This window comes from Zonotrichia albicollis, chromosome 8, assembly GCF_047830755.1.
Source record: "Zonotrichia albicollis isolate bZonAlb1 chromosome 8, bZonAlb1.hap1, whole genome shotgun sequence".
Taxonomy (NCBI): domain Eukaryota; kingdom Metazoa; phylum Chordata; class Aves; order Passeriformes; family Passerellidae; genus Zonotrichia; species Zonotrichia albicollis.
In genome coordinates, this window is record NC_133826.1 from 18,659,781 (window position 1) to 18,686,506 (window position 26,726).

Consider the following 26,726-nt stretch of genomic DNA (forward strand, 5'->3'; position numbering starts at 1 on the left):
GCCAGCTAACAAAATGGTGAAAAATGAGATTCTTAAAAACTGTCAACCTCAATACCCTGAGTTATTACTCAGAATGTAAACACTGGGCTTTTATTTTATGAAAATCCATAGACATTTAACCTGATAGTGCTATAAACCATTGACCTGGTATCCTCTGACATATCTCAAATATTACAGACCAGCATCTTCAGCAGCTCTGATAAAGCATTTCATGATGTGATATGCATTTCACTTTATCCTAGTTTCCACTGCTACTGAAAAAGTTTGTAATTCTTTTCATCAGAGACAAATTCTGGGAGCTGAGTTATGAGTCAGACAGATGGAATGTTTTCAACCTGCTTCCTTCCCTTAGCTTCAAAGTATAGAGTACTGCCTGTATCACAAATACCCATTCAGTTATCTTCTGCATTCTTTGATTACTGATATGTAGCATTGACAAAGCTGTCAGCAGTTTGGTTAAAATCTTTAGCACCTCTGCTTTCAAACTCTGTTTTACAGTGGTTGTCTGCATTTCATAATTACAGAAAACTTAATGATATTTCTGAAAAACATGTATATACCACTTCAGAATTGCATAGAAACAAATTTTTCTTCAAGATTTTTCTTCAAGTTCATCAAGGATTTGAGACAAAAAATGCACTTATAAATCAGTCCTCCTGAATCTCTTTGCTCTTCGAAGAATTCTCCAACAACCAAGCTATTCACTTACAAGATAAACTCTGCCCCATGTCCTTTATCTCAAGAACTGGATCCTTGCTGGGATGGATGGATGGATGGATGGATGGATGGATGGATGGATGGATGGATGGATGGATGGATGGATGGATGGATGGATGGATGGATGGATGGATGGAGCACAGAGGTAACCTTGGGTCAAGGACCTGTGCTGTGGGAGAGAACATTGTTTAGACAAACCCCCAGGCTTCGTGTTGTCTCCAAAGAGCTGCAGTCTCAGCTCTGGGTGTAGCCTGTTCTGAGGCTGCTCTGGCTGCAGGAGTGTTTTCTTCCCTTATGTATTTTGGACTGCAGCTGACCAGTTGCAGTCAAATGTGAGACTGAGATAGGTAACTGCAAGTGTTAGAGAAAGGAGACACAGAAAAAGGCCCTCATGCTGCGAGGAGCTCATTGATTTTCCATGGCTTTGGTCTCTTGGCCAGTAAATCCAAAGGCATGATCCTGTTTGTGGACTGGCACACACACAGCTCTGCCAACTGCTCTGTCAGGAGGAAAGGGGCTTGGAAAGAGAAGGGGTACTGCAGGTAGGTGGGGATGGGGGACATATGGGAAAGGACATAATTTTCTGGGACAGTGCCTTGATGTTCTTGGCATGGATGAGGAGGAAGAAGGTTACACGACCCGAGAGCTGTCTGTTTTTCCTGCGCTACAAAACTCCTTCCCTCATCTGTATGCACACAAAAACATAGTTCCATTCACAAAATTACAGCTGTACAGAATATTATCAAGAGGTTTTTTAACTGTGTTTCTGTGATGAGATCAGGCTTAGGTCACATGAACTTCAAGAATTACTGGAAGTAAACCTGAACTATCATGAGGATAAAGAGACAGATGCTTCTTTACAACTCAGGTGTATTCATTCCTGTGCATGTGAATACTAGACCTATATTAAACAAAACCAGAGACTTGCTTATTCTGTGGATTTTTGTTACCCGTATTTTGTTTCTCAAATCACATATTCATAAGCCCTTTCACATAAACATATACTTTCATACCTGCATGAATAGAACAATTTTTAGTAGCAACCTAGAAGAAGGAAGGAAACATTATGCCATTAATGCTCCATGTAAAATGAGAAAATATGAAACACATTTACCTTGATCCAATTTAGGCTTTGCAGAGTCATTATTGCTCAAATTATATGGCCATTCAAGTCCCTTACTTGCTCACATCCATTTTTCTTTCCGTAGAAATTTCCCATTGCCTCAGCACTTTGAATTGCATGGGCTGCTCTGAGCTAGCAGTCCTCATTCTTCATCTAGACCACAGGCAGCCAGTGCTAGCAGGCTCTGGCAACAGCTCTGTTTATTCTGCACGACTCAGGATAGTGCTGGCTGTATAGAAGTTGTGTAGAAACACACTGAGAAAAGGTAAAATGACTGACAGGCATACAAGGAGGCCACTGTGTAATATTTAAAGTGTTGTCTTCAGTCTTCTGTGTTGCTTTTGTCTCTCTGTTCAAAGAGCTGCATGTAAGGGAGGGGAGGAGAGCTAGTACATAAGCACTTTCTGGGCATAATTCCTGGTATAGATGTCTCTTCCATATTTGTAGGAGTGCATTGATAAATCCAAAGCAGAAGAATGAGATAAGGTGTTTAGAAAGTTTTGATCCAGTTGAATTCAAAGGACAAAAAGCAACTCTGACACAGTTCAGCAGCGCTAAAGTGGGGTTCCCTTCATTCCTGTGAGATTAGCCTTGGGATGATGCTGTGACTCCAGTTTGTGTGGATTCAACTGTTCCAGTCCTGGCATTTGAGCAGTTTTCTCTTTAACTGCATCCCTGTTCTCCTTCCTCCATAATTAACAAGGCATTGGAGAGAGGAACTCTTTGTTGCTCATAGTTTGTGTAGTCTAGCAGCCCTTTTAGAAAACTTCTAGGAAATAGATTAAAGTTTGTTATGAAGAGAATTCTTTGTATTGCATATATTAAAAAAGCCATATACAGTATTTGATATTTAATATATAATGATTTGTTTCAATTTCTGTTATCTCTAATGATTTATTAATTTGTTATGCTCTTTTATGAAGTTAGTGAATTCAACTTCTTTTCATGGTGACTGTATCCTTCAAGATTCTAGATTAGTAGATCTCACCCAGACTTGTATCTAAGGAAGAAAATGAGATTTCTGGCCCATTTCCAGTTTCCACCTTGTTTCTCAGCAGTTGAGTGAACACCATTGAATGCACTAGCAGAAGCAGCTGCTATGGGGACATATTCTTATTGAGTTGTGTGGAAGTGGTCAGTGGTATCAAAAAGAGGTTTTTCCCTTCAGCAAAACAGTGGTTTGACTTTTTTTTTTAGAAATTAAGCAGCAAATTTGTACTGCATCCTTACTTACTGTTTTCCTTAAGAAAAAAAATATTAATTTATGTACTTTTAATTGTTTTCCATTTCAAGTAACATTTAAAATAAATGCAACTGAAATATCCACTTCCAGTAAAAATTCTGATTTGGATTTTGCCTTGTTTTCTTGAATCATAATTTTTTTATCCATCCTATTCAGGTAATTAGAGATAATTCAAACATCATAAGTCCTCAATAATTGGCTTCTAACAATTTTAATAAAACTGGTAAGTACCCTACACAATTAATGGGTGCTTGGTTCATAACTAATTTTACTATTCATAGGCAAGTACTCTTTCTACCTATGCATAACATTTTCTCAAATGGTAGTATTTTGATCATTCATCCATTTTAGAATAAATCTCATTTCTTACATCCTCACCAAAGCAAATACTGAAAAGGATACCAGATTTGCTATGTACTACATAATTCTTTCATTTGCTCTGAGTTGTATCTGTTCTATCAGATTATTTTAAAGCTTGCCATTTTAGCATCAGAGACGTGTTTGTATACAAAGATTATTGATATGGATGTCCTCATGTCTTATCTGTAGGATGCATCTCTGACTGAGGTAAACTCATTCAGTCCTTCAGTGCCAATATCCCCCTCATCAATGATAAACCAGTATAAATTTGAAGATGGGCCAGAATTAAGAGATCTCTTCATTACAGTGGATGATCCTGAAAGCCACATTACAGCCATTGAAACATTTATCACATACAGAGTAGTCACAAAGGTGAGTATCTATTTGTGGTTTAATGGCTTGCTTTGATAACAACTGGCATTTTCACTCTTCTTGCACACCATTCTCTGGCCTATTGCTAAATTTAAACTTTAATTTTGCCAGGAGTTATAGACAACTAAAACTGCATCAAACCTGTGCTATGTAATGGAAAAATTCAGTGTGAGTCTGTATACACACATGCTTAGATTCTTTATGTTGAGAAAGTAGTTAATAATTCTTCAATGGCAAAATGAGTGCTGTGAGGCAATAACATTTTCTGTTGTGATCTTCAGCAGGAGCAGGAAACAGCCAAAGGACTGACCCACTTTGAAGACACTGTATTAGCACAAGTATTGATGACTTTTGGATAACTTACAGGCTACCAGTCTTACATTTTGCATAAACATTACCTCCTACAGTCTTTCAGTTCCATTGTTTTCTAATTGCAGCCATTAACACATGGGTGTTTGCTTCCCATGTACATGTGATGTGATTTCTGGGGGAAATGCCACAATTCTCTAATGAAAAAGTAGTATTAGGAAACAATTAAGTGTATTTTTAGTTGTCCTGAATGCAACTTATTTACAGAAAATAAGGAAGAAAGTCAGCCTTGTGAGACCAGACAGATCTTCTGAGATTACCAGTAAATATTGTGCTGGCTCCATTTTGAGAATTGCATTGTTAATTTATTTTACTTTGAGTTCTTTTTAAAATATTTATTTAAAAGCATATTTTCAAATGGGAATTATTCATCTTTAAATAAGATATATCAATTCCTCATAAAATATTTAATGAGTAGGAAGAGAGCTATCTTTGTTATGTTGCTAGCAATAATTTTCACTTTATGCCTCTTTCTGTAGACGAAAGAACATTTTTTTCTTCAGGCAAGTATGAAAGGGCTGTAAGTTGCATTGGTCTTGCTTTTTTAATCTCTTCTATCCTTTCTTATCATATTTAATTTGGAGGGCTGGTTGTTGATGATAAAAGTAATAGCATTCCTCCCACACACCTTGAAAAATTTTTATTCAACCCTCAAAAATTTTTGGATTACCAAGCCTCTTTTGAGGTTTATAGAATTTACTTGCATCGCGTTATAAATTTCTGTGCAACAAAGAATGCTAAAAAGCACATGTAAATTAAAACATGGTCTCTTTGTGGCTTGCCTCCAGAAGACAGAGCAGTGGTAAAATCAATCTCAGGATCTGACAAATTTTTAATCTGTAATAAGCATTTTTTGTAGGCATTAAAGGTTTGATGGCAAATTCTAACAGGAGGCTTCAAAACTGGAATCAGTGATAGGCTGCAGAATCCAGTAAGCAATGCAGGAAGTGTTATTGCTGTGATATGCTGAAGTTTTCATGTTTTGAATATGGGGATTATTGAGTAATGTCACAAGGATGTGTGTCAGCTCTTTGGGCTTTGTTCAGAGTGCTATAAAATGGACTTTCCTCACTTGTAAATTATTCACCACTTTAAGAGAAGTGCCCCAAGTAACAAACATAACTGTGATTGCTGAAAGAAAAATGCCACACTAAAGTAATTTTTGCAATAATTTGGAAACATTGTGGTAAGATAACCATTATATGTCACTGCCCAAAGTGCAGCTTAGTGCTTTTTTTTCCCCCAATAGAACTTTGATTTCTTGCTGGAATATGGTGTGTTAACTCATCAAGGAGTTGATCATTGTTCTTTAACATAACAGCAAACCAGTAACAGAGACTAAATAGAATGTATGCATTCCCTCAAGTAGTCAGTTTTCTCCAAAATCTAAAACTTTTTTTTTCTGGTATTCTAACCTAAGCCTGTTTTTTCTGCCTTTGGTTTTCAGACAACGCGTGGTGAATTTGACTCCAGTGAATATGAAGTCCGAAGACGATACCAGGATTTCCTTTGGTTGAAGAGCAAACTTGAAGAAGCACATCCAACACTGATCATTCCTGTTTGTTTGCTAAAACTTAAGTTTTTTTTCTTTGTTTATAAGATGGCTCCAGTTTTATATAGAGATGTTTGAGGTCTTTCTTCAGCTTCTGAAATTTCACAAATATTAAGCCAACCTATTTTCCTTAGCTTTATATATATGTGACAAAAATCACATAAAGGTATTTCTTAGGTTAATTTGCAGTAATTTATGTCCTTTCTTAGTTGTACTTGTGTTCTTCTGCACTGTATATTACAAGAAAAAATGGTATACCTTAGTTTAATACAATAACTTTATATAGCTTTTGGATTGTTGCATAGTGGATTTTACAAGGTATGCCTATGTTTTTTAGTAAGCAGAAGACCTGTTATAATACTCCAAACATTATGCAATTTATACAATATATTTCTTATTTTTCTTTCCTTAGCCATTGCCTGAAAAATTCATAATGAGGGGAATGGTGGAACGATTTAGTGATGAATTCATTGAGACTCGAAGAAAAGCTTTACATAAATTTTTGAACCGTATTGCTGATCATCCAACTTTAACTTTTAATGAAGACTTCAAGATTTTTCTTATTGCTCAAGCCTGGGTAAAATGACTTTGTTGTTATTTACAGTTACATGAAGCCACATGTTATGTTAGTAGGGTATATCAGGAGCCTCCCTGGTTCAGTATTCAGCAGTGTCATCCCGTGGCTTTTTACAGAAGTGGCAGAAGCAGGCAGGGATTTGTGGAATATTCATAACCTCAGATAACCTTTTCTGTTGGTTTTGGTAATCATGTGGTTCTGTGGTTTTGATAATCATGACCATAAATGGTGCTGTACCATCCAAAGTTGGTTTTGTTACTGCATTTTGGATTTTTGTAGAAAATTCATAGTATTTCAACTCTGCATATTTTTTGGTACACATATAAGTTTCCAAGATTATGAGTAAAACAGTGGTATTAATTAATTATTGTTTTGGCATGGCAATGTCTTTTCCTTCTTTTTTCTAAATTTTACTAATCTCATAAAAGAAAAATACAGGATTTTCCTGTTGCATTGTTGCAAAATTGTGTCCAGTTGCACATAGGAGTTTTGTACTCAGAAAAGCCTGCTGGATGGATTACTTCCTCCAGTAGGAGCATTGTCTGCTTTTCTCAAAGACTTATTTCTTCAATCATTACCTCTGCTTTCCTGTTCAAAAAGCTAAATTGCAAACTGGCTAACTCACCCTGAGGAGCACAGGGGTGAAGGTTCTCTGCCATCTTCAGCCATTCTTGCGACACTGTCACACATGGCATGCTTGTGTTTGCTCAGAAAGGCTTAGCTAATAATACATGCACAAGGCAGGGATGGTTCTGGCACTGGTCTAATAGTGATAAGATTTATACACTAAAAACACAGAGCTTTATGTATGTAGTTTTGTTTAGTTTAAAAAAAGAAAAAGCACGCTTTTATTTATAATTTTCAGAGAATTAACAAAAGTACCTGGAGTAAAGAGAGCTTGTTCTGTCTTTAGGAACTCTCCTCCCACAAGAAGCAAGGTCCTGGTTTGCTGAGCAGGATGGGACAGACCGTCAGAGCTGTAGCATCCTCAGTAAGAGGAGCAGTTAAAAATCGTCCTGAAATGTTTACAGAAATGAACAATTACATGGAAACATTTAGTCAGAAAATAAACTTACTAGATAAAATAGCTCATAGGATTTACAAGGAAGAAAGAGGTAAGTAGAAAACATGTTACAGTTTTACTGATTTAAGACATTTAAAAGTAAATTAGTTTTCATTATGGCAGGCAAAATATTCTTTCCAGGAAAAGGGGAGATGTTTTTATTGTGTTTTTCTTTCTGGTCATGTTTTTGACAGACATTCAAGTTTGAATAATTTTTTAATATGAAGAGTTTTAAACATGTCATTCAGCTACTTATAAGGAACTTAGAAGAATATATTAAGATGTGCTTTTTGGTTTTTAACTTTCAAGGGAATGTACAGTTTTCTGTGCAATCTCATGGTGATTGAGGCTGTCTTGATTCTAGGTCTCTAAACTTTTAGTTTTGTTCTGCACCTTTTTTCCATTGACAAAGTAGATTTTAATTTTTTAATAGCTTTACTGTTGGCGATAATTTCTGTCATGGTAAGCTGTGCCTACTAGAGTTTTCTCAAGAAGGATGGGTTAATCTGAATTTTTTCCTTAAGTAAGAGCAGTTCACACATCTAGTTGGAATGCTAAGTTACTGACTTTCTGAGATTCTGAGATGATCCTGATCTCAGACTATGCCTGTTCAGTAGAATTTCCACTGGGCAGCACTTAAAGTATTTATTTGTCTTTAGAATATAAATTGAAGAGCTGCATTGTGTTAATAACTGAGTCCTAGAGCTTTCTTGTGCAGTACCAGATCTCAGTGTGTCCTCACTGAAAGGGTGAACAGTTGACATTGTTCCCTCCAGTGAAAGTAGCTGTCTGAGCTCTGTAGGTTCAAGGTATCAGTGCCAAAATATTTCTTGGGAAAGCTTAAGAATTTTGACATGCTCCCAAATGTTGTAGGTTATATCTTCTTTCTTGATTTTCCAAACAACACTTGTCAGAACACTTGTGTGTGGGGCTACACTGTGGTGAATAGGAATTGTTGATAGCTGTGATACAGAGAATTCCTGCTTGCAGTACCTTAACATGGGGTTCCTGATTACATCTTCCATAGAGGGTTTTTTTTGTCCAAATAATCTCAAAATAAACATTACACTCTTTATGCCACACAACTGCTTTCTTCTCTCTTAGGACATTTCTTCATTATAAATCTAGTGACAAAATTGCATTTTCAATGCATGACCAATGTGTTCACAGTCTCTCCTCCTGTGAACTGCAGCTTGCCCATGTTTAGCCCTACCAAATGGCACAGTGATTTTTGGGCCTTCTCTGTTTATGGATTATCACTTGGTCTAGAAAATTACTTCTCTTATGTCTTCTACATAAGAGAAGTAATTAATAAGATATCTCTGTATTTAAATTAATAAAAACTACTGAAGGAGATACCTGTTGAGCAGGAGTGAACTTCAGTGCTTCTTCTGAAGCTTTTGGGACATAACAAATCTTCTAGTTTCCATAAGTGAGACTGTATTTGGAACATTACTGTTACCAAGAAGCAGAGGAATTCATGGCAGTAGAAGTCATCAAGTCAGACCAGCTGCCGGGGCTCCTGTTGCTCTTTTTGAAGACAGTGTAAGGTAATGCAGGTCATTGGTGTCTGAATGCAGCTCTTCAGGTCTGGCTGAGTGTGTGTGTCATTGTGAAATGTGTGAGGCACTTTGGCTGATAAATTTCTCAAAGCTACTTAAATACGATACATTAATTGGTTAGTTTATTCATTAACAGTGAACTGGAGTTTACTTATCTTGGTCATTTGAGCAAATTTATAATTAGTGTCAGTCTCTTGCTTGGTTCACAGTAAATATGAAGTTGCATTTAGTATCCCTTAGATCTCTATAAATGAAGAGTAATAGGTGTATCTGTTCCTTTTAAGACTACTGCAATGAGATGAAGGAGTACGGCCCCATCCACACGCTGTGGTCGGCGTCGGAGGAGGCCATAGGCGACTCCCTGAGGGGCCTGGCTGGCTGCATCGAGCGCTGCTGCAGGGCCACGGAGAGGAGGATGGCAGGGCTCTCAGAGCACCTGCTGCCCATGCTGCATGAATACGTCCTCTACAGCGAAATTCTCATGGTAAGCTTTCCTGAAGGACTCCTGATGGCTCAGAATAAAATTTGACTTAGGCCAGTGACCATGTCCAGGAGAGAATTTGTAGCTGATGAAAATGTCCCTGTATTTACTCGGTACAAAGCATACATGGCATATGATACCTGTCCATTATTGGGGAATCTGATTGGTGCTGTTTCTCTTGCTAAGTGCCCCTTCCAAATAAGAAGAGTCTGATAGTTTTGCCTGGCAGGCAGCCATGGGTAACTGTGCTAGGGTATCTAGTTTTGTCATCTTCAGTGAGCTCTGCATTGTAGCAGTGAAGGTTTGGGAACAGCAGTTGAGAAAGACCTTCCCTGACACTGCCAAAATATGAACTCATTGAATAACAGATTGTGTGTGGGAAAAGGAGTGGAGAGGTTTTTCCCTTTCTAGGAGCTCTTCCTAAGTATGTTTTCTTTTTCCTGAACAGCTGGGAACTTCCAGTCCCTGCACCATTATATAAGCATGTGTTAGTCTTTGCCATAAGCTACTGCTCTCAGTTCCCTTTATGTTTGTATTTTGCTTACACTTGGAGAGGATGTAAAAAATCAGACTCCAGGGTTGATACAGTCAGTGCTGGTGGATAATCAGCATAATAAAGCAACTGAATTCAGTGTGTCATAATTCCCACTTTGCTGCCTACAGAAAGCAGAACATGTGTACAAACCCCTCTTTGTCTAGGTTTTGAGCAATGCCAGCTGCAGAATCTGTTGTGTTACTGCTGGGAACCCATCTCCTGCTGTAGTGGTTTCTGGGTAGGGGCTGCAGGAGTCTTACAGTCCATAGATAGAGCAAGACCCAAGTTAACTGAGCCTTTGGTGGCACTCTGCAGGGTATTGCCAATTTCTCAGTAAGGCTTAGCTACTGAAAGTTAGGAATTCCTGCTGCAATGACTGCTGTCTTTAAAACAAGCTTCACAGAAAAGGGGGCCATACAAAATGGCCTGTATCTCACAGTCCTCATTTTTTTTCTGGTAGATGGAGGTAGGTACTTTGCTTAAAGATCTGAAGAGGTTACTGTCCTAGCAGGTCATCTTCTCCCCCACTTCCAATCTTATTTTTCAGAATTTCTATGTTACCCTGAAGCAATTGTAGTCTTTATGCTACTGAGGAGATGCTGCCTACCCATTGCCTTCTATTTTGCAGCCTGGCTCACCCTCACCCTTTCTCAGGCGTTCTGCTTTGTGCAGAGCACAGAAAGATTTCTGGGGCAAGCCCCAGGATGATTACCAGGCTCTTCCTGCACACCTCACTGTTGCTCACTGCATAATTTTTCTGCTTTTAGCTTTCTTGATGCAGCACTTGCAACACAGTATTAGGCTGCCATGAGGTCCTGTCCAGGGGAGAAGTCTTCCTTCAGTAGCTCATTCCTATTCCAGAACTGTTCCTTTCCCTTCATTCACCATGGATTTTTATTTTACTTACTGCTTAGTTCCCCAGGGAAATGCTAGCCACTAAAATAAAATACCCAAAATACTGTATGGAAGTCACCCACCAGTAAGCCTTTCAGAGGTGTGTTTAACCCCTCATCACAGGGACCTTGGTGCAGTGCTGCCAAGATCACTTGCAAACGTGCAGAACAAGGTGTGATCAATACAATACAATCCTCGTATTTTCCAGTGTTGAAAGTCCAGCCTGTAACTAGGAAAAGAGTTGGATTCATAACTAAAATATTTACATCTGGACCAACCCCTTACTAACTGACCCATAAAACAAATCTGCTGTCCCTCAGGGTACAAATTACAGCGTTAATTAGTTATGGGTCCACATAAAATTATTTGTGTGTTTTTTGGGGCACAATACCATTAAGTATTGTACAAAAAACCTGCAGAAGTACAATAATATGTTTTAAAAGGATAGTGCCTTTGTTTGCAATTAGAACTCAGCACTTGTTGATGTAGCACCTTAATGTTAATTGGTTTTGTCTTGTAATTTAAAGTGTATGTGTGATAAATGTTGCCAAGCTGTCATTAAAAGTTTTAAAAGAGGCAAAAGAAATAGGAAAAAAGAGAAATAGCTTTTCTTTATGAAGAAAAGCTATTCCAGACAGTTTGGGTTTTTTTTGCTTCTGTGCTTCCAGATAAACATTTTCTGTATTTATCTAACCAAAAGATTCCAAGGTATTGATGAGCATTCGTCTATATTGCTGATCTATTGCTCAGAAAAACCCAAAGTCAGATTTACCAGGTTTTTATAGTGATTACCTGTTCAAAAAGAAACATTGCAAAATTACTTGAAAATTAAGCTCTTAAATTATTCTATCATGTTTGATAAAGTGCCAAAATTTCAGAGAGAACTCTGTCAAAAAGAGAGCTAGAGAAGGTAGAGCTGCTTGTGCCCTGTGCTGTTTCAACATGCCCTATGCTAGAGGTGAATACTGAACATCTCTGCAGAAGAAGCAGTAAAACCAGTTGTGGCAAGGTAATGTAAAAGAAGGTTTTGAGATTTGTAATTATATATGTCCTGCTTCTGATTTTTTTTCAAAAATACTAAGGCCTTGCAACACTTCTGCAAGAAAAACATACCTGAGTGTGCTTTTACAGATGAGGAAGCTAAGGCAAAGAGACATTTGTAAGGCTTCATCAAGGTCTCAGAGCAAATGAGCATTGGAAATGCTGTTCATGTTTTGTAGCTTAATGAGTAATATTGCTTCCCCTTTCTAATTATTTTTTGACATTATGCTAAAAATCCAATACCTGATAAGATAGTTTCAAAAAAGGTAAAAATTATGTATTCTGAAAATAAGCACATATATTAATGGTAGAAAAGCTTTCATTCCTGTGATAATTTTATCTGACTTTTCTGACATTTTTTTTCTGATTTGCCAGAACCATATTTGGCATTTACAAAATAATATTAAAGTTAAAGTCACCAATTTCAATAATGCCTTTATACTATTTCTAGTCATTCTACTTTATTTTGTAAATTTTACTCAAAGAAGATACTTCTGTTCATGAGATTTGGTAAACTTATGTTGCTGTTTTTAAAGGAATATATTGTAAGTTAAGTTGATACCAAGTAAACTCCTGTAGCAGTTCTGCTTATACAACTGGCAGTGGTATTGTGTATGGCAGATTCTTGTGGCACTGATTTTTGGATTTAGTAAGATTATTGAGAAACCTGTAAGATAAAATACAGGTATGGAAAAATAAGTCTTCATTATTTTAAGTTTGGGGGTTTTTTTTTGATAAAACATATATCATGTCTAAATTATTAAATGGTATCATTCTGTGGTCTTGTTTATCAAATAGCCAACTTGTTTGATTGTTTTCTGAAAGAGCTAAAATTTGGTGCAGTTTACTTCTTTATTTTTTTTTCCTTCTCTACTAAGGGTGTTTTGAAAAGGAGAGACCAAATTCAAGGCGAGCTGGATTCCAGAGTTGATGCTTTAGCCAATAAAAAGACAGAGAAGGACCTGGTAAGTGTTTTCAGAAGGCTGGACCCTTCTGAAAAGGGCCGTGTTGTAGCAGCAGGAGAGGCGCAGAAGGATGCTGTCCTCTGAGGCCAGGGGCTGGGGCTGGGGGCTGTCCCCACTCTGGCAACTCTTGTGCCAGGCAGAGGCCATCACCAGCAAGAAGCAGCACTGAGTAGCTGGGCTGCTGCTCATGGTGGGCAACCACTGGCCTTTGTCAACACAGACCTGACCACGGCTCATTTTTGCAGTTAAAAGAAAGTAACAGTTGCTGCAGTGCTCTCATAGCTGCGGCTTCAGTGATGTAGGAGAGGTAGAGGAGGGGATTAGAATCAGCAAAACTGTTCATTAAACTTATTTAAAGTAAAATGTTCTGTTCTTACACGTTTCTGGTTTTTCTGGTTGGGCTCAGGGATATTTTTTTTCTTCCTATATGAAACTTTCATTCACTCCAGTAAAGTCAGACTCTAACTGGGCAGGCATCCCCAAAACCACCAGCAAGGTTCAGCAGCCAAATAAAAACAACCTCTGGGATGAGAATTGGCATTTTAAAAATTTTTGATAGTTAAACTCTCCAGTCTAAATAATGTCCTTTTAGCACAGTATTAGCACCAAGTGTTATACAGTGTAAATGATATGTAAGAATTACTAATACCATTTTAGTACATCAAAGGAGAAAATCTTTAACATTCCAGATACTTTTTACTGGGCTTGTTCTAATTAGTTTCCATGTAAAGATGAGCTGTTTGCATACTTTTTGGCACTTTAAATGCATATTTTCATTTGATTTTTTTGGCACTGAGATGAATAAATAAGAATATATTGCTGAACTCAGATATCTACAATGGCTATGGTATATTATACAACAATTTGCCTCTGTGTACTGCAGTGGGACATTAAGTAAATATCTCTGGTTTTGGGGTTTTTTTTTCCTGAAGCAGAAATTTTGTGTTCTGTAATTTGTTTTTGTTTTTCTACTTTATTTGCTATTTCTCCTGTCCTTTTTTCTTAGTTTAAAGCCTGAAGCTCTTATAAAATGCTCAGAGGATGGTGAGTTGGAGAAGCCCCCTAGGCTGGGAGTTGGGCAGGTGCACTCAGAGATGAATTCAGCTCCATACAGCTTGTTTAGCAGCCAGACTCGTTGTTGTTTACTGCAGAAAAGACACCATAGCCTGGCAGGACGTGCTGTCTTTTCAGGATGCATTTCCTGTTATAATCTGATGGAGCTCTCAGACAGTGTGCATGCACTCCCTTTTCCTGAACTGTTACAAATAAAAAAGGGATATCTTTATTTTAGCATAGTACTGATCATACCATGTTGATTTGATATTGACAATGGTATACTCCATCATGAGATAGTTGTACTTGCTTCCAGGAGGATTTTGAAATCAGTTTGCCCAAACTTATTTTTTTCACTGTGTGTATGTTTCCACATCTGCATTTACAGTTTGGTAAAGGCTTTGGACACTCTGATTCCCCAGGTGTTCAGATCTTTGCTTTATCTTTCCAACCCCTCTATTTCTTACTAATTTCAGAAAATCCTGTTTTTGAGAGTCTGGTTCTTCTTGTAGTCTCAGAAGAGCAGTAAAACAGATGTCTGTTAGTCTAATATGATAATAAAATCCTGTGTTCTCTAATTGAGTGGCAGCTGTATCCTGAAGACTTTTTCTTAATTAGAAGCTGAAGCCTTTTTCTAGTAAGGATAGTTTGGCAACAGAGAATGGTGTACTGCTATTTTTAACAATTCAAGTGACTTAACTATTTTCTTGGTCATTTTTTTAATATGTTTTCATTTTTATTATGTGTTGAAATATTTTCTACCACTTCTAATCAGACTTATTTCTTATAAAGGTGGTCATAACACACGTATGTTGTTGGAACAGGTCTCAGACACCAAGTTTGGGTATATTTGCACATATCTATTCCTAAGCAGAACTCCTGTAGCTTCTAATGATCTCATAGATGTCAGATTGAACTTGTCAGTGCAATCTAGTAGCCAGAAATTTTGCTGACAATGAGTGGCGTGAACTCTAATCTCATTTGAAGTACATTTCCACCACAGATAAGGAGTCTCAGACTGTCATTAGAGCTGATAAAAGGCTGTGAGATATTTAGCATTGGTCGTGGCAAACATTAAATGATTTAACAAACACAAGGTTGTACAGCAGAAGAATGTAAAACATCCCTAAGGTCAGTGCAGATGAAATAGGCTGAAATTGCAAATTAAACCTTATGGGACATTAGTCTAATCAGCTGGGAAAAAAATGTTTTCTTGAGCTGTGTTAGAAACCAGCTGCTGCTGGTGCTGCTACAAAAGCCAGAACCTTGGTTTCTACTCCAAAATTTGGTCCACAAAGGAGGCTGTTATTCAGGGTATGGATGGTTTGAAGACTGTGTTTTTGGATGCAGGGTCTACCCTCCTGCTTAACCAGACATTTCTTACCTCCAGAGCTGTGGCTGAAAAGATAGTGGAATATGCTGCTCCATGATTCCCTCACTCCATCCTGAAGGTTACACAGCAATGCTGGTGTATCCCTCTATGGTTTGGGCATTTTTAACGGTTTTAGTCTTGCCACTATAGCTGATAATAATTCTGAAAAAAAAAAAAGGTTGGTATTAATGTGCTCTGACAGAGCAAGATAAGCATTAAATGCCAACTTAAGGATTCTAGTGTTCAGGCTTGAAACTGAGTAGTAAAGAGATGAAATGCTGAACCTGTTACATTCTGAATATATTTTGTGTTTTAACTCCAGGCTAAAAAGGGGTTAGTATCACCAAGCTGTAGGATTAATTCATATAGAGGTAGAAATTTGTGCTATTTTGCTTAGTGAGATGGTGTAAAATACTGTCACCGTGTAATTTGGCTATTGGGCCATGTCTCCTTGGCTACAGTCACACAGTCCATGTCTGCAGCACTCTGCCCTAGCAATGCCTGAGCTCTGGTCCCCTGGCTGATTAGTGCTGTGCTGGCCTCTGGCCATCACTGGTGGGAGATTTCATTTCTCACACTGGCTGCCTCAGTGAGATCCTTGTAAGAAAATGGATTCAGAATCCTGTTTAATTTGCAGGATCAGTTGTAACAATTTACACCTTGTAAATGAGGAACACGCTAGGTGTGGTTTGGTTTGGACTTAACAAAAACTAGATGTTTTAGTTAACTCCAATTCATTCTTCTTCAATTTCTGCTGTTATGGCAGCTAAAGAGAGTAGCATTGTTGGGTTTTTTCAGTTTTGAAGAAGTAGACCGTGAACATGTCTACTTGACATGGTGACATGTGGCATAATGCTGCCTTTAGACAATAAGTCCAACCCCTGCTTAATACAACATGTGATTTCTTTGGGGCTTTGGAGTGGGAAGTTTAAACTGCATATCCAGGCAGAGTTGTGTAACAGTCTGCCTGTCCATATCATGTTCTGACTACAGTATGGAAGAAGTTTTTAGTTCCTAGAAAAGGGTAGACAAAAACAAACTGTAAAATAACTTAAAGGTATAAAGTTGTAAAGACCAAGGTAAGGAGAAGCTGCAGCCAGGACTTCTAAGTCAGAGAAGTTCTTTATGTGTGTAGACTAGTGTATTGCTACATAGGAACTTTTTTTTTTTTGCAAAAGCAGAGAATGGATTCAACTGCCTTTCCTGCTCTAAATCATCTTTAAAATGTCATCATTTTCAGTATTCTGTGTACATTCATTTTTTGGTATTTGAAGGAAAGGCAATTAGCATGGAACATGGTCAAAATACCAAATCCAGTTGTCTAATTCCTTTAAAGGTAATCCCCCCACATTTAAGCTTTGGATTAGCCTTTTCATTTTGAATGCAGTGTTAATAGTTGAAATTATTCTTGTCTGTAGCTTGATTAGTGGTTTGGCCAGATAACTAAACTTGGGCTTTTCAGTAAAGTAGAAATATTTTTTTTTTCATTTTGTTCCTCATTAATAACCAGTATGTCATTAACCTAGAAGTGTGGCAAAGAAAATCAGTGTGGAAATCAAATCTAACTAAAAATGTTTATTATTGACTGTGGATAACATTGATTCAGGTGAAATTTTCAGTTTTACTAGCTAGGGATCCAGGTTCTGTGACCCTTTCAGGCAGTGTTTGATGATTCAGTTTGTGTCTGATGGCAGCATCACTGCTGTTGCGCTCGATCACTGTTCTCCCCTGCATGGTCCAAGCTGGGGCTGTGCACCCAGGCTTCCCATGTCTTGCTCCGAGTTCTGAGGTTTCTGTGTTCTACCAGGAGCATAAGCATTCCTTTAAAATCCTGGAAGTTAGTCCTGGAATCCTGAACTTCCTATCAATGAAAACACTAGCTCTGCAGAAAGTAAAAGTACCTATCCAACTTCACACAGGTGTGGTATGAGGAGGAAACAATTTGCTTTATGGCAGAATATAAGGATGAAGAAGAAATGTATGAACCTGAGTTGCAATGGAAGCAATCCAAGGAATTAAGTTTTCCTGCTTGATGTTCCTTATTTTGGTGGTGTTTGTGCCTGCCTTCCCTCCTGCTGCAGACAGTGGCTCTGCAGTCCCAGCAGGGGATTTTGCACTGTAGGCACAGGAGATGTGACAGGAGATGTTCTGTGGCCTGGTGCCAGCCAGAACAGACACAGCTGATGAGTAAATGACAGTAGGTAACCAAAGTACTGAGAAGACCAGAAAAACTCATTAAAGACAGGGCTGCTGTCCACTTAGTCCCATTAGCTGGCAAGTCAGCTTGTGCATCTACAGTAATGAGAAGCAAGTAATGTCTGAAGAGTAGCCCTCAAAGTTTTGGGTCCTGGATTGCTGTGAAACAGTTTCTTCTCTGTAGAAGTCCTTTCATTTAATTTCTTTCTCTGCTTCTGTATTTCTTTTTCCCTCATATGGTCACACACAGTTCCACAAGAAAAGATGGTAATGTGACAGGCAAGAAATCAGAAAGCTTGTGATTTTGATTTCTGCTGTCTTCTCCCCATTCTGTTTTCTCCTGTTATCAAAGATTCTGACAGGATTTTCTCAGTTTTCCTTGCCAAATCTAATTTGTACAACTGATTCTGCTTCGGTAAAGCCCTCTATATATTTCTGTTTTAATGCATTAATGTCAAGTGCTAGTAAAGAGGTGCCAGAGTCTGTAATTCTCTCAGTAATAAAATATATCTCCAGGAATACTTTCATTCTGATCTATATTTTCTCTTATTAATATTTCAAAAATTGTAGTGAGTTATTAATTAAGAATTAATTTTAAATTTATCCCTGGGCAAAGACTTTTTTTGCTTAGTTAAATACTAGCCTTGGTTCTGCAGTTCTCTTCATCTCCACTACAGTCAGTTGGTTTAAATAATTTTGGAAATGGTGATTTTCTTAATATTTTTTAATGTTTAAAATTAATATTTAGTTCTCAGAAGAGATTGGGAAACTTGAAGACAAAGTTGAACGTGCCAATAATGCTCTGAAAGCGGATTGGGACAGATGGAAGCAGAACATGCAGTGGGATATGAGATCAACATTCACAAATGTGGCTGAGAATAATCTCCGTTACTATGAAGAGGTAAAAGTCTTTCTCACAAAAATGTTATTTTTTTATTATTTCAGTGAAGAAGTCCATGGTAAAGAGGAATTTTTCCATTTTAGTTCAAATATTTGATAACTTTGGAATCAGTTTCTGTGGGAATAGTGGGGCAGTTATGCTTAATTTGACAGATTTCAAGCAGAATATATTTTATTGTGTCCAAGTCGTTGATCCTGAGTTCATCATCGACAGAGGGCACTCTTGTTTTACTAACCACAACAACTTGGAACATGAATTTTGGTTCAGTGTCAGCTGCTATATTTCAGTTTGGAAACATTTTGCTGTGAGAGCATGAAGAAGCCCTATGAAAGGCTCAGACCTGTATGAGGAAAACATTGAAGTGTGATTCCATCAGATTTTTATTTTCAGCTCAAACGCCTCAGGTAATATTCTTGGTAAGAATTTCCAAGAATATATGCTAGGATGGAGAATTTGAAATCATATAACAAAATACATTAAGCATTCTGTGACGTTTCTCATGGGGAACACCATGTTGATTGAAATGCGCATTTTGAAAATATCCCACATGTCTTGAAGGTTTTAAAATAATTTCTCCTTACTTTTGGGGGAAAAAATGGAATGCACTGAGCTATCTATTAATCATAAATTAGTCATTTTCGCAGATATATTTTGGTATGTGTAACTTCAGCCCTGTAGTCTGAGCCTTTTATGGATTGCACATTAGCCAATGGCAGTGCTCTGATTTTACAAATCATTTTGTTAAAACATAATTGAAAAGACAGAGCTCTTGATTATCAAGTCTAATTAATTAACATGCAGTCTGTGAGATGCATGGACATTGACAATCTGTTGTTACATATTAAGATCAAAATATTTTCAGAAATGAGGCAGCAAGCTTTTGGCATCCTCTTACATTGTCTTCGTTTATTGATGGTCTCTGACTTCTATAGCAGCAATATGTATGTTAAAACAATGCTGAATATATTAGAATATTTTCTTTGTGAATGATTAGCTAAAATATAAAAATAATTATTTGGTTCTTTTTCCTGTCTAGAAATGTTTTTTTGCTGAATTAGAAGTTTAATCCAGAGCACTAAAGCACATATTGTACATTAAATTACTGTTCTTAAGCCGCAAACTGTAGAAAATTATTCAGCTCTCTCTGTAACTGCCAGAGGTTCTTAAATAGCCTCTGAAATACCAGACAAGTTGGTTTATACTGAGGCACAATCTTTCGTTGGTGCTTTTCTTGAATAATGAAATCTTCATTAAGTGGTTTTGCTGTTACATCTTTGTAGATCTACATTTTAGAAAAAGCACCTTATCTTACTACAGCAGTTGCAATAATAAGTAACAATTGTGCTAACTCTAGCACTCCTTGTTTGCAAAGTAAGAGCTTACCAATCTCTTTCTGTTTTATCAGAAAATCACCATCTAATTGTGATATTCAAAAGAACTTGATAAAGTTAATATTTTGATTGGGAGTTTTCACCTAAAATTTGTTTATTTGAGACCTGTGGTTAACAGTGATGGTTAATTGTTAGAGAAGTGATTACTGATTACTGTCAGAGGCCTGTGTATTTAAACTACAAGAGTGTATACTTCAGAAAGCAGCAGGAAAAGCAGTTCTGGCATCTGCTCCCGCTGTTTGGGACTGAAACTTCAGGAAGGGAATCTCAGAAACCTGAGAAGCAGAAATATTGTTTTTATGCTTTCAGTAGGAAAGAGAATCCGTAAATGTAATAGTTAGAGTCTGACTCATTAAACTCATGCACAAACAGTGTCTGTTACAGTGTTTTTCACTTGTTCAGTTATTACTTGCTTCATTAGCATTCTTTCACATGTCTGAAGTTACTCATTCAGACTTTTGATGCACCATTTGATGCTTACTAAGCCTTTTCTTGCTGTAACATCCCACATGTTATTTCCTGCCTTTTCTCTTCTCCAAAGCACGATCTGTGCATTTTCCCAGGCACCATGGACGCTATGAATGTGATTCAGTCACCCAGTTCTTCTGTCCAGCTCCTATAAGAAATCATCTCCTGCTTTCTAACTTAGTCACTACCTGCTTCTCATCCTTTCCACAGCTTCCCCCTACCCTCAGTTAAACTGTCTGTGCCTCTCCACGAGCAGTGTCCCATTCTCTTCTCTACAGCAGCATTTCACTGTGCTTCTCATTACTTCCCTTGCTGAGTGCATTTCCCAGGCACACAACTAAAGAAGGAGACATTTCTGTTGACAGTGATTCTCTGCAGCCCTTAGATTTTGGGAACCACAAAGTACTGGGAGACAGGCATCTTGTACTTTCTGATGGCTGCTGCAGTAGAAAATGCAGCCCTTCAAAACTATAAACCCAAGCCAGTGTGGTCAAACACAACACAGCAGCATGTCAAAGTACACTAGAATTTCCAAAATATTATTTCATCTTGGTCACAATGGGCAAAGAATATGACCTTCCATTTGTTTGGGTTTTAGCTTAATTGTAGTTGCCTCCTAAGGATTCTGCTGTCAACTTGTCAAGCATCACTTAGCTAGCACAAAAGAGTATCTCTTCCTTAAGCTGAATTAATGTTCACATGAATTAAATGTTACTCCAAAGTGTTAGCTGTAATTATGTTTCTCCAGATTTACAATTTAGAAGTTATTCCTGTAGTCTTCCAGTTCGCTGGCTATCTGCATTTATTAAACTTGAATAGGAAGCGTTCCTTTGTTTCTACAGCTGGTTTGTGTCTCTCAATGCTGTGGTAACAAAGACGTGAATAAAATCCCAGTGTTGCAGATTTACAGGGTGCTCCTGTGCAGGACTGTGAAAATGAAAGCTTTCAATTGATAATGTACAAGGTTTGTTATAATAGATTTAAAATCATTTAGGAGCCAAGAATTACCATGACTGACCAATCATTTGGTATTCCTGTAGCTGGTCTCAGTGCTTCATACAGTTTACTTTCTTTGCTCTGGAAAAGAGTTGAAAACATCCTTAAGTCTCTCTGTATTCCCCAAAGTCTTAAATCCAAAATAATATTGTACTTACAATGACAGTAAATGCGTTGCTAGAATAAGGAGGATTTTCTGAAACAATATGAAAAGGTTTTAGTTTTTAAAAGTTCATCAATTTACTTCTATTTCTGAAATAAATAGCATTGATTCAGCATGTGTTAACAGCGCACCATTTATTTTATTCCTTTTCATGAGGTCTTAGGCATGACACCATGGTCTGACAGCTTAGTCCAGAAGAGGTATCTGCCAAACAGCTGGAATCACAAACTGTCCACAGGGTGGAGCTTTCATCTGAGAAACTGAGTGTCACCATGAATATTTTGTTTAATTTAGAAATAGATATTCTAAAGATGGAGCATCACTAAATCCAAAGCAGGGTGCAGAGTTAGTGGTGGTGCTGGCAGTGTTACTTAGCTGGCAGGTTTGAGGTGTTGCTGCTGCAGACTAGCAGAACCAAACCAGGCCCTGTTGAACTCTGGCTTCAAAGAATAGAAGCAATTCAACATGTGCTAATTTTTTCTTTTTTTTTCTCATGTGTTTAGTATAGCTAATACATATGCAGCCAATGAATTTTGGCAACCTATTTTTTTTAGGAAAACCACCAGAATAAGTGGCAAGGTTACAGTCCAACGCAAAGACTAGTTATAGATTGCAAATCCAGTAAATATACCAGAGTTTGGGTTTCCACTGCTTGTTAGGTACTCCAGGAAATGCAGACAGATTGGTGGTTTTTCCTAAAATGGGATGATTGTTTTGGCATTGAAAGAATTTGTTTTCTCTTGAGCATGGATGAACCTTTGTTTTAAAGCATATAACTTGATTTTATTTATTGCATGGGTAATTAATCCCCGCATCTTAATCAGATAATTAGTTACCTTTGATATAGTCAGATTCTTCTTGGTATTGGCACATCTTACTATTTTTCAAAAAAATAAATAATTTCCTGATTTTCTTAAGTGTTTCAAGCACAATTTGTTGTACAGGCATAAATGGATCCAAAAGATTAATTAGGGCAAAGCAATACTTGTTCCCCATTACAGCAACTTCCCTCTAACTCCAAAGCCCTTATGATCCTCTCAGTCTTGTAAAAGTTACAGAAAAATAGATGAGATTTTTTATTTGCCCTATAGGCCTCTGTAGTGATGCATTTAAGCAGTCATTTGGTCATGTAGCAGAAAGTTGGCTGCTCCTGTGTGTTGATCACATCCTACCTTAGCCATGCCTGGGAGTTCAGCTACCAAACTTCATGAGATTTTCAAAAGCTCCCCTGTCTGAGCCTCTTTGTCCCTGTTGCTTCAAAGGCAGATCCATCTTTGAACCCTAATTCACTTCAGCCTTTAAATATTTTTTTTAAATAATTTCAGGAAGATTTTTTTGCAGTGAGAATTACTATTTCTGTGTGGTCTAGTTTTTGTTCCCCTGCACACAGAAATAATGAAAATACTTTCAGACACAAACAAGACTTCATTTTCAGATTCTACTCCAAAAAATTCCATCATAATTGCTGGTTTTAAGGTATCAGCCACGGATAACTGGGAACTGGAACAGAAACACACATGGCATGTGACACATTGCTTCTGCTAGCGTCCTTACTACATATTCAATTTTTATATCTCCTTTTTCATTATATATGCAATTATACTATATGAAAAACTTTTTGCTGCTTTTTCTAAGAATGATGTTGCAGAATAGATATGTGTCCTCCAGTAGTAATCAGAATATTTCAGGTAAAGTAGCCTTATTTAAGTTCTTGCTATTTCATTTTGTATATTTAGGCTTTTTTTTATGTTTTCCATTGGGCTTTTATGAGTAATTGGATTATGAATTTCAATCCTGTGCAAACACATTTAATTTCCTCTGTTTGGATTTTCTGGAGTTTTTTTCATTTCTGTCTCCTTTGTGAAAACTGGCTGATCCTCTATTTTGATCTCCATTTTCAACCTCCCAGGAGAATGGAGTAAAATCATTTGGTAATAATGTTGAAGTATACATCACTAACAAAATGTTGTTTATGCAGTTCATGCTTCACAATGTGAAAAGCTTGGCCCTAAGGCACAGGGATCTAGTTTTGTTTTGGTGTGGTTAATTATAAAATTTGTCAGCTGTAGGAGCACTGTGATGTCTGACAGTGAAATGAGCCACCATTGCTCTTACATTTTTAAAAATGTATTTTGGTTCCATAAACAGGGATAAATTATAAGCTGAATAACTTGTGTGAAAAAAATGCTTTGCATCTTTGTCTGGACAGACTTGAGTAGATCATATCTGTCTGGTCAAGCAGTGTATTATTACTGCATTTTAACATGTGCAGCTTGGCTCAGTGTTGCAAAGATAACACAAAGCCATTTTTACATTGCAGCCAATGCCAATACATGTATTTTAATTCACATTACTGAAATTATAGAATAACAAAACTTGGACTTACGTGGTAATTCAGTTAAATTGTGGTTCAGAAAAAAAAAAATCTGTCATTTCCAATGAAAGACTCTTCAAGAAAAAGTGATGTTTTCTTGTACCACACCTAGAAAAAGCTTAGAAAAACAGCCATGCCTTGCAGCTTTCTAGGATGGTGATCCAGGCTGGGCTCAAACAAACAGAAATTGAGGAGTTTGAGAGCCACAGTGAAGACACATTGCTAGTAGCTGCCTCACTGACATTTCAAAACCAAGAGGCCACATTCCAGCTCAAGCCTCTCAGATAGACTCAGATGCCACAGTGAAGTAGGGGAGAATCTAATGATCAAACTTTAAGGCTTTATACAAAAGGTCAAAAAGACCTTTTAAATCAGAAGTCAGTTTTCAACACTTGTATTTCACTGTTCAGGCTGGCAGTATCGTCACTGTTTCCCCCTGGTGTACCATTTCTAAATAACATTTCTCCAGAAAGTCAATGAAGAAAGCAGATTTCCACATGAATCTTATCCTATTAGTCCTCTCTTTTCACAGTAATTCAGACCTTAGATACACTCTGAACAGTAGCATAATTTTGTTGTGTGCAAGAGCAGCAGAAGTTACTTGGGGCTTTTGTCAGCAGGATGTGAAGAGAAAGATAGGGCAGTAAATTTATGGTATCCATGAATTTAAATGTGAATAACAGGAATGATCTCGTGCCTGATAACAGCCAAAAACCCGTGCAATAGTAAGCTCATGCTTTTTCTTTGTGATCTTTTAGTTCAGTTGGCTTGGGGTTTTAAATGCTCTCATTTTCCTGAGGACCCACTTGTTCTACTTTCTTATGTCTTTAGAGACAAAGCTACTGCCTTTTTTTTTTTAATTTTTTCACCCTTAATTTTATGGGTATCCCTGGTTCTGTATCCTTGAATCATCATGGATTCCCCCAGCTCCAGTCATCCTGTTTGTATTCTTTGTTTTTCTCTTCAAGCTTATATTTAACATTATCAGATCCTCCCACTCATCTGCTTACACACAGACATGCAGTTATACCAGGACCTGGCTCTTCAGTGTAGAATGATTAAATCTCCATATTTCATGGCAGAGTTTGGAAGTCATTCACAAGAAATGTGTAATGGAGTTAGGTGGCTGCAAGTTCAAGCAGGGTCATTTTCATGTCTCCTAAGCAATGACTGATGGATACAAGGTGCTTCAATGAGCTGGGCTTAGCAGGTTGCTGTGGCTTGAATAGTTGTTGGCAAAAGATTTCAGTTAGGAAATAACACTGTTTTCAGGGTACTGATTTAATTCAAAGTTCAGGTAAATGGAGTGTGCTGTCCAGGTTTTAATATATATTTCCTGGGAAATTTCAATAGACTTATTTATGGTGCATAATAAAGATTCTTCATGGAAAAAAACTGTGTACAGGAAGTAGTAAATCAGCTGCATTGTCAAGAACAATAGGTATGAATGTATAAGTCAAATTTTTATAGGAACATTTCCATTTCAAGGGCTTTTTTTCAATAGCATCAGAACAAGGAAATTACTGCAGCAATTTGCCTGTCCTGTTCTACTGATAGACTTGAAATAGTAGAAACCTGGTGCTTTGGGTAACAAGCATCAACTCACTGCAGGTTACCTTGTGACAGCCTTGCATGGCTCTCAACAATAATTTCTGATTTAGAATGGCTTACCAAGCTGCCAACACTCATTTAAGCTAAATTCAACCAAAGTAATTGGGGAGTTTTGTTGGTTTTCTGATTTTTTCATTTTACTGCCTGCAGGATGCTTCAGATAAAAAAAAATAGTTTTTACAATTGTAAATACATTTTTCCATAAGCCGAGAAATACCACTTAAGGATAACAATTTCCCTACTCCCAGCCTCTGTCTTTCTGGTTCTATTTCTTTCCCATTACTCTGGGGGAAAATGAATTCTCTCCTTATTTAGAAAAAAAAAATGGTGTAATTTAACTTGGAAGGAAAATTGGGTATACATTAGGAATCCACAGAGATTACAAGAGAACAGTGCCTGACAATGTGCTTTCTATTTGGAAGAGATCTTTGCCTGTAACTAAAGGAAGAGATTAAAGAAGAGCATAATTAATGATAGCATCTTCCATGCTACAACATACAATTACAGTGCTCACAGTGTGTGCCTGTCATTATGTAAAATTGACCTTTACAGCTCACTCAGCATGTCAGCTAACATTTTGCATTTTGAGCTGCCTAGGAAACCGTATTTTGCTCTTACCATGATCCTACAAAAGCAGCTTGTGACAATGTGTGTGTATTCAGCTATTTTTTTCATTCTCTTTCTCCTTGGCTAACAGTTCACAGAAATCTCTCTGCTGTACTCACATTATGTCTTTGGTTTTTTCAGTGCCTTGCTACGTGGGAGTCCTTCCTAGCATCTCAAACAGTGGATCTTCATGTGGATGAAGATTCTGAAGACAGGCCTTGAGAAATACTTCTGCTTGATCTCTGCCTTTTCCATGGAGTTTCTCCCAACCAAAGTGCTTTATATGAGATCAGATATATTATTAAATTTAACTGTTAAAATCAGTGAAATGCAAGAAACCAGCTTATTGTACACTCAGGTATTCTAGTCCTGAAATACATTTTGAAACATGCTATATATTGCTTTATATTGCTTAGCTCTGATTTACATATTTTTGTGCAATTGCATACAATTTTTTTCATAAATATTGTGTAATTTTGATATAAAGTATTTTAAATATGTAAAAATAGCTCAATTTTAATAAAAAGTTGACTAAGGAAAGTTTGTCATCAGTCTGTATCCTTGTCTTTTTAGAAGTATTTTGGTATTTTAGCATGCTTCTTTAGATTCTCTTTCTTGAGTAATTTCTTGCACTTACAGAATTATGCTATGTAGTCCTCAAGGACTAGTACTTTAGTATTATTTTAATAGATCTTTCTAGTTGCCCAATGGCCACATAGGACATAAAGATGCCAAACATGT

At 37.3% G+C, this 26,726-nt stretch overlaps 1 protein-coding gene across 1 annotated transcript in view; it reads left to right on the top strand.

Moving 5' to 3' along the window:
- The window catches only part of SNX7 (sorting nexin 7), a 29,437-nt gene extending 2,935 nt beyond the window's left edge, over positions 1–26,502 (top strand). The window contains exons 2-9 of the mRNA XM_074546156.1: positions 3,633–3,815; positions 5,632–5,742; positions 6,149–6,313; positions 7,227–7,428; positions 9,223–9,422; positions 12,768–12,854; positions 18,224–18,376; positions 26,127–26,502. Coding sequence (XP_074402257.1) covers positions 3,633–3,815; positions 5,632–5,742; positions 6,149–6,313; positions 7,227–7,428; positions 9,223–9,422; positions 12,768–12,854; positions 18,224–18,376; positions 26,127–26,207 — 1,182 coding nt within the window. The 3' untranslated portion in view covers positions 26,208–26,502. The remainder of the gene's footprint in view (positions 1–3,632; positions 3,816–5,631; positions 5,743–6,148; positions 6,314–7,226; positions 7,429–9,222; positions 9,423–12,767; positions 12,855–18,223; positions 18,377–26,126) is intronic.
- Positions 26,503–26,726: the final 224 nt, after the last annotated feature.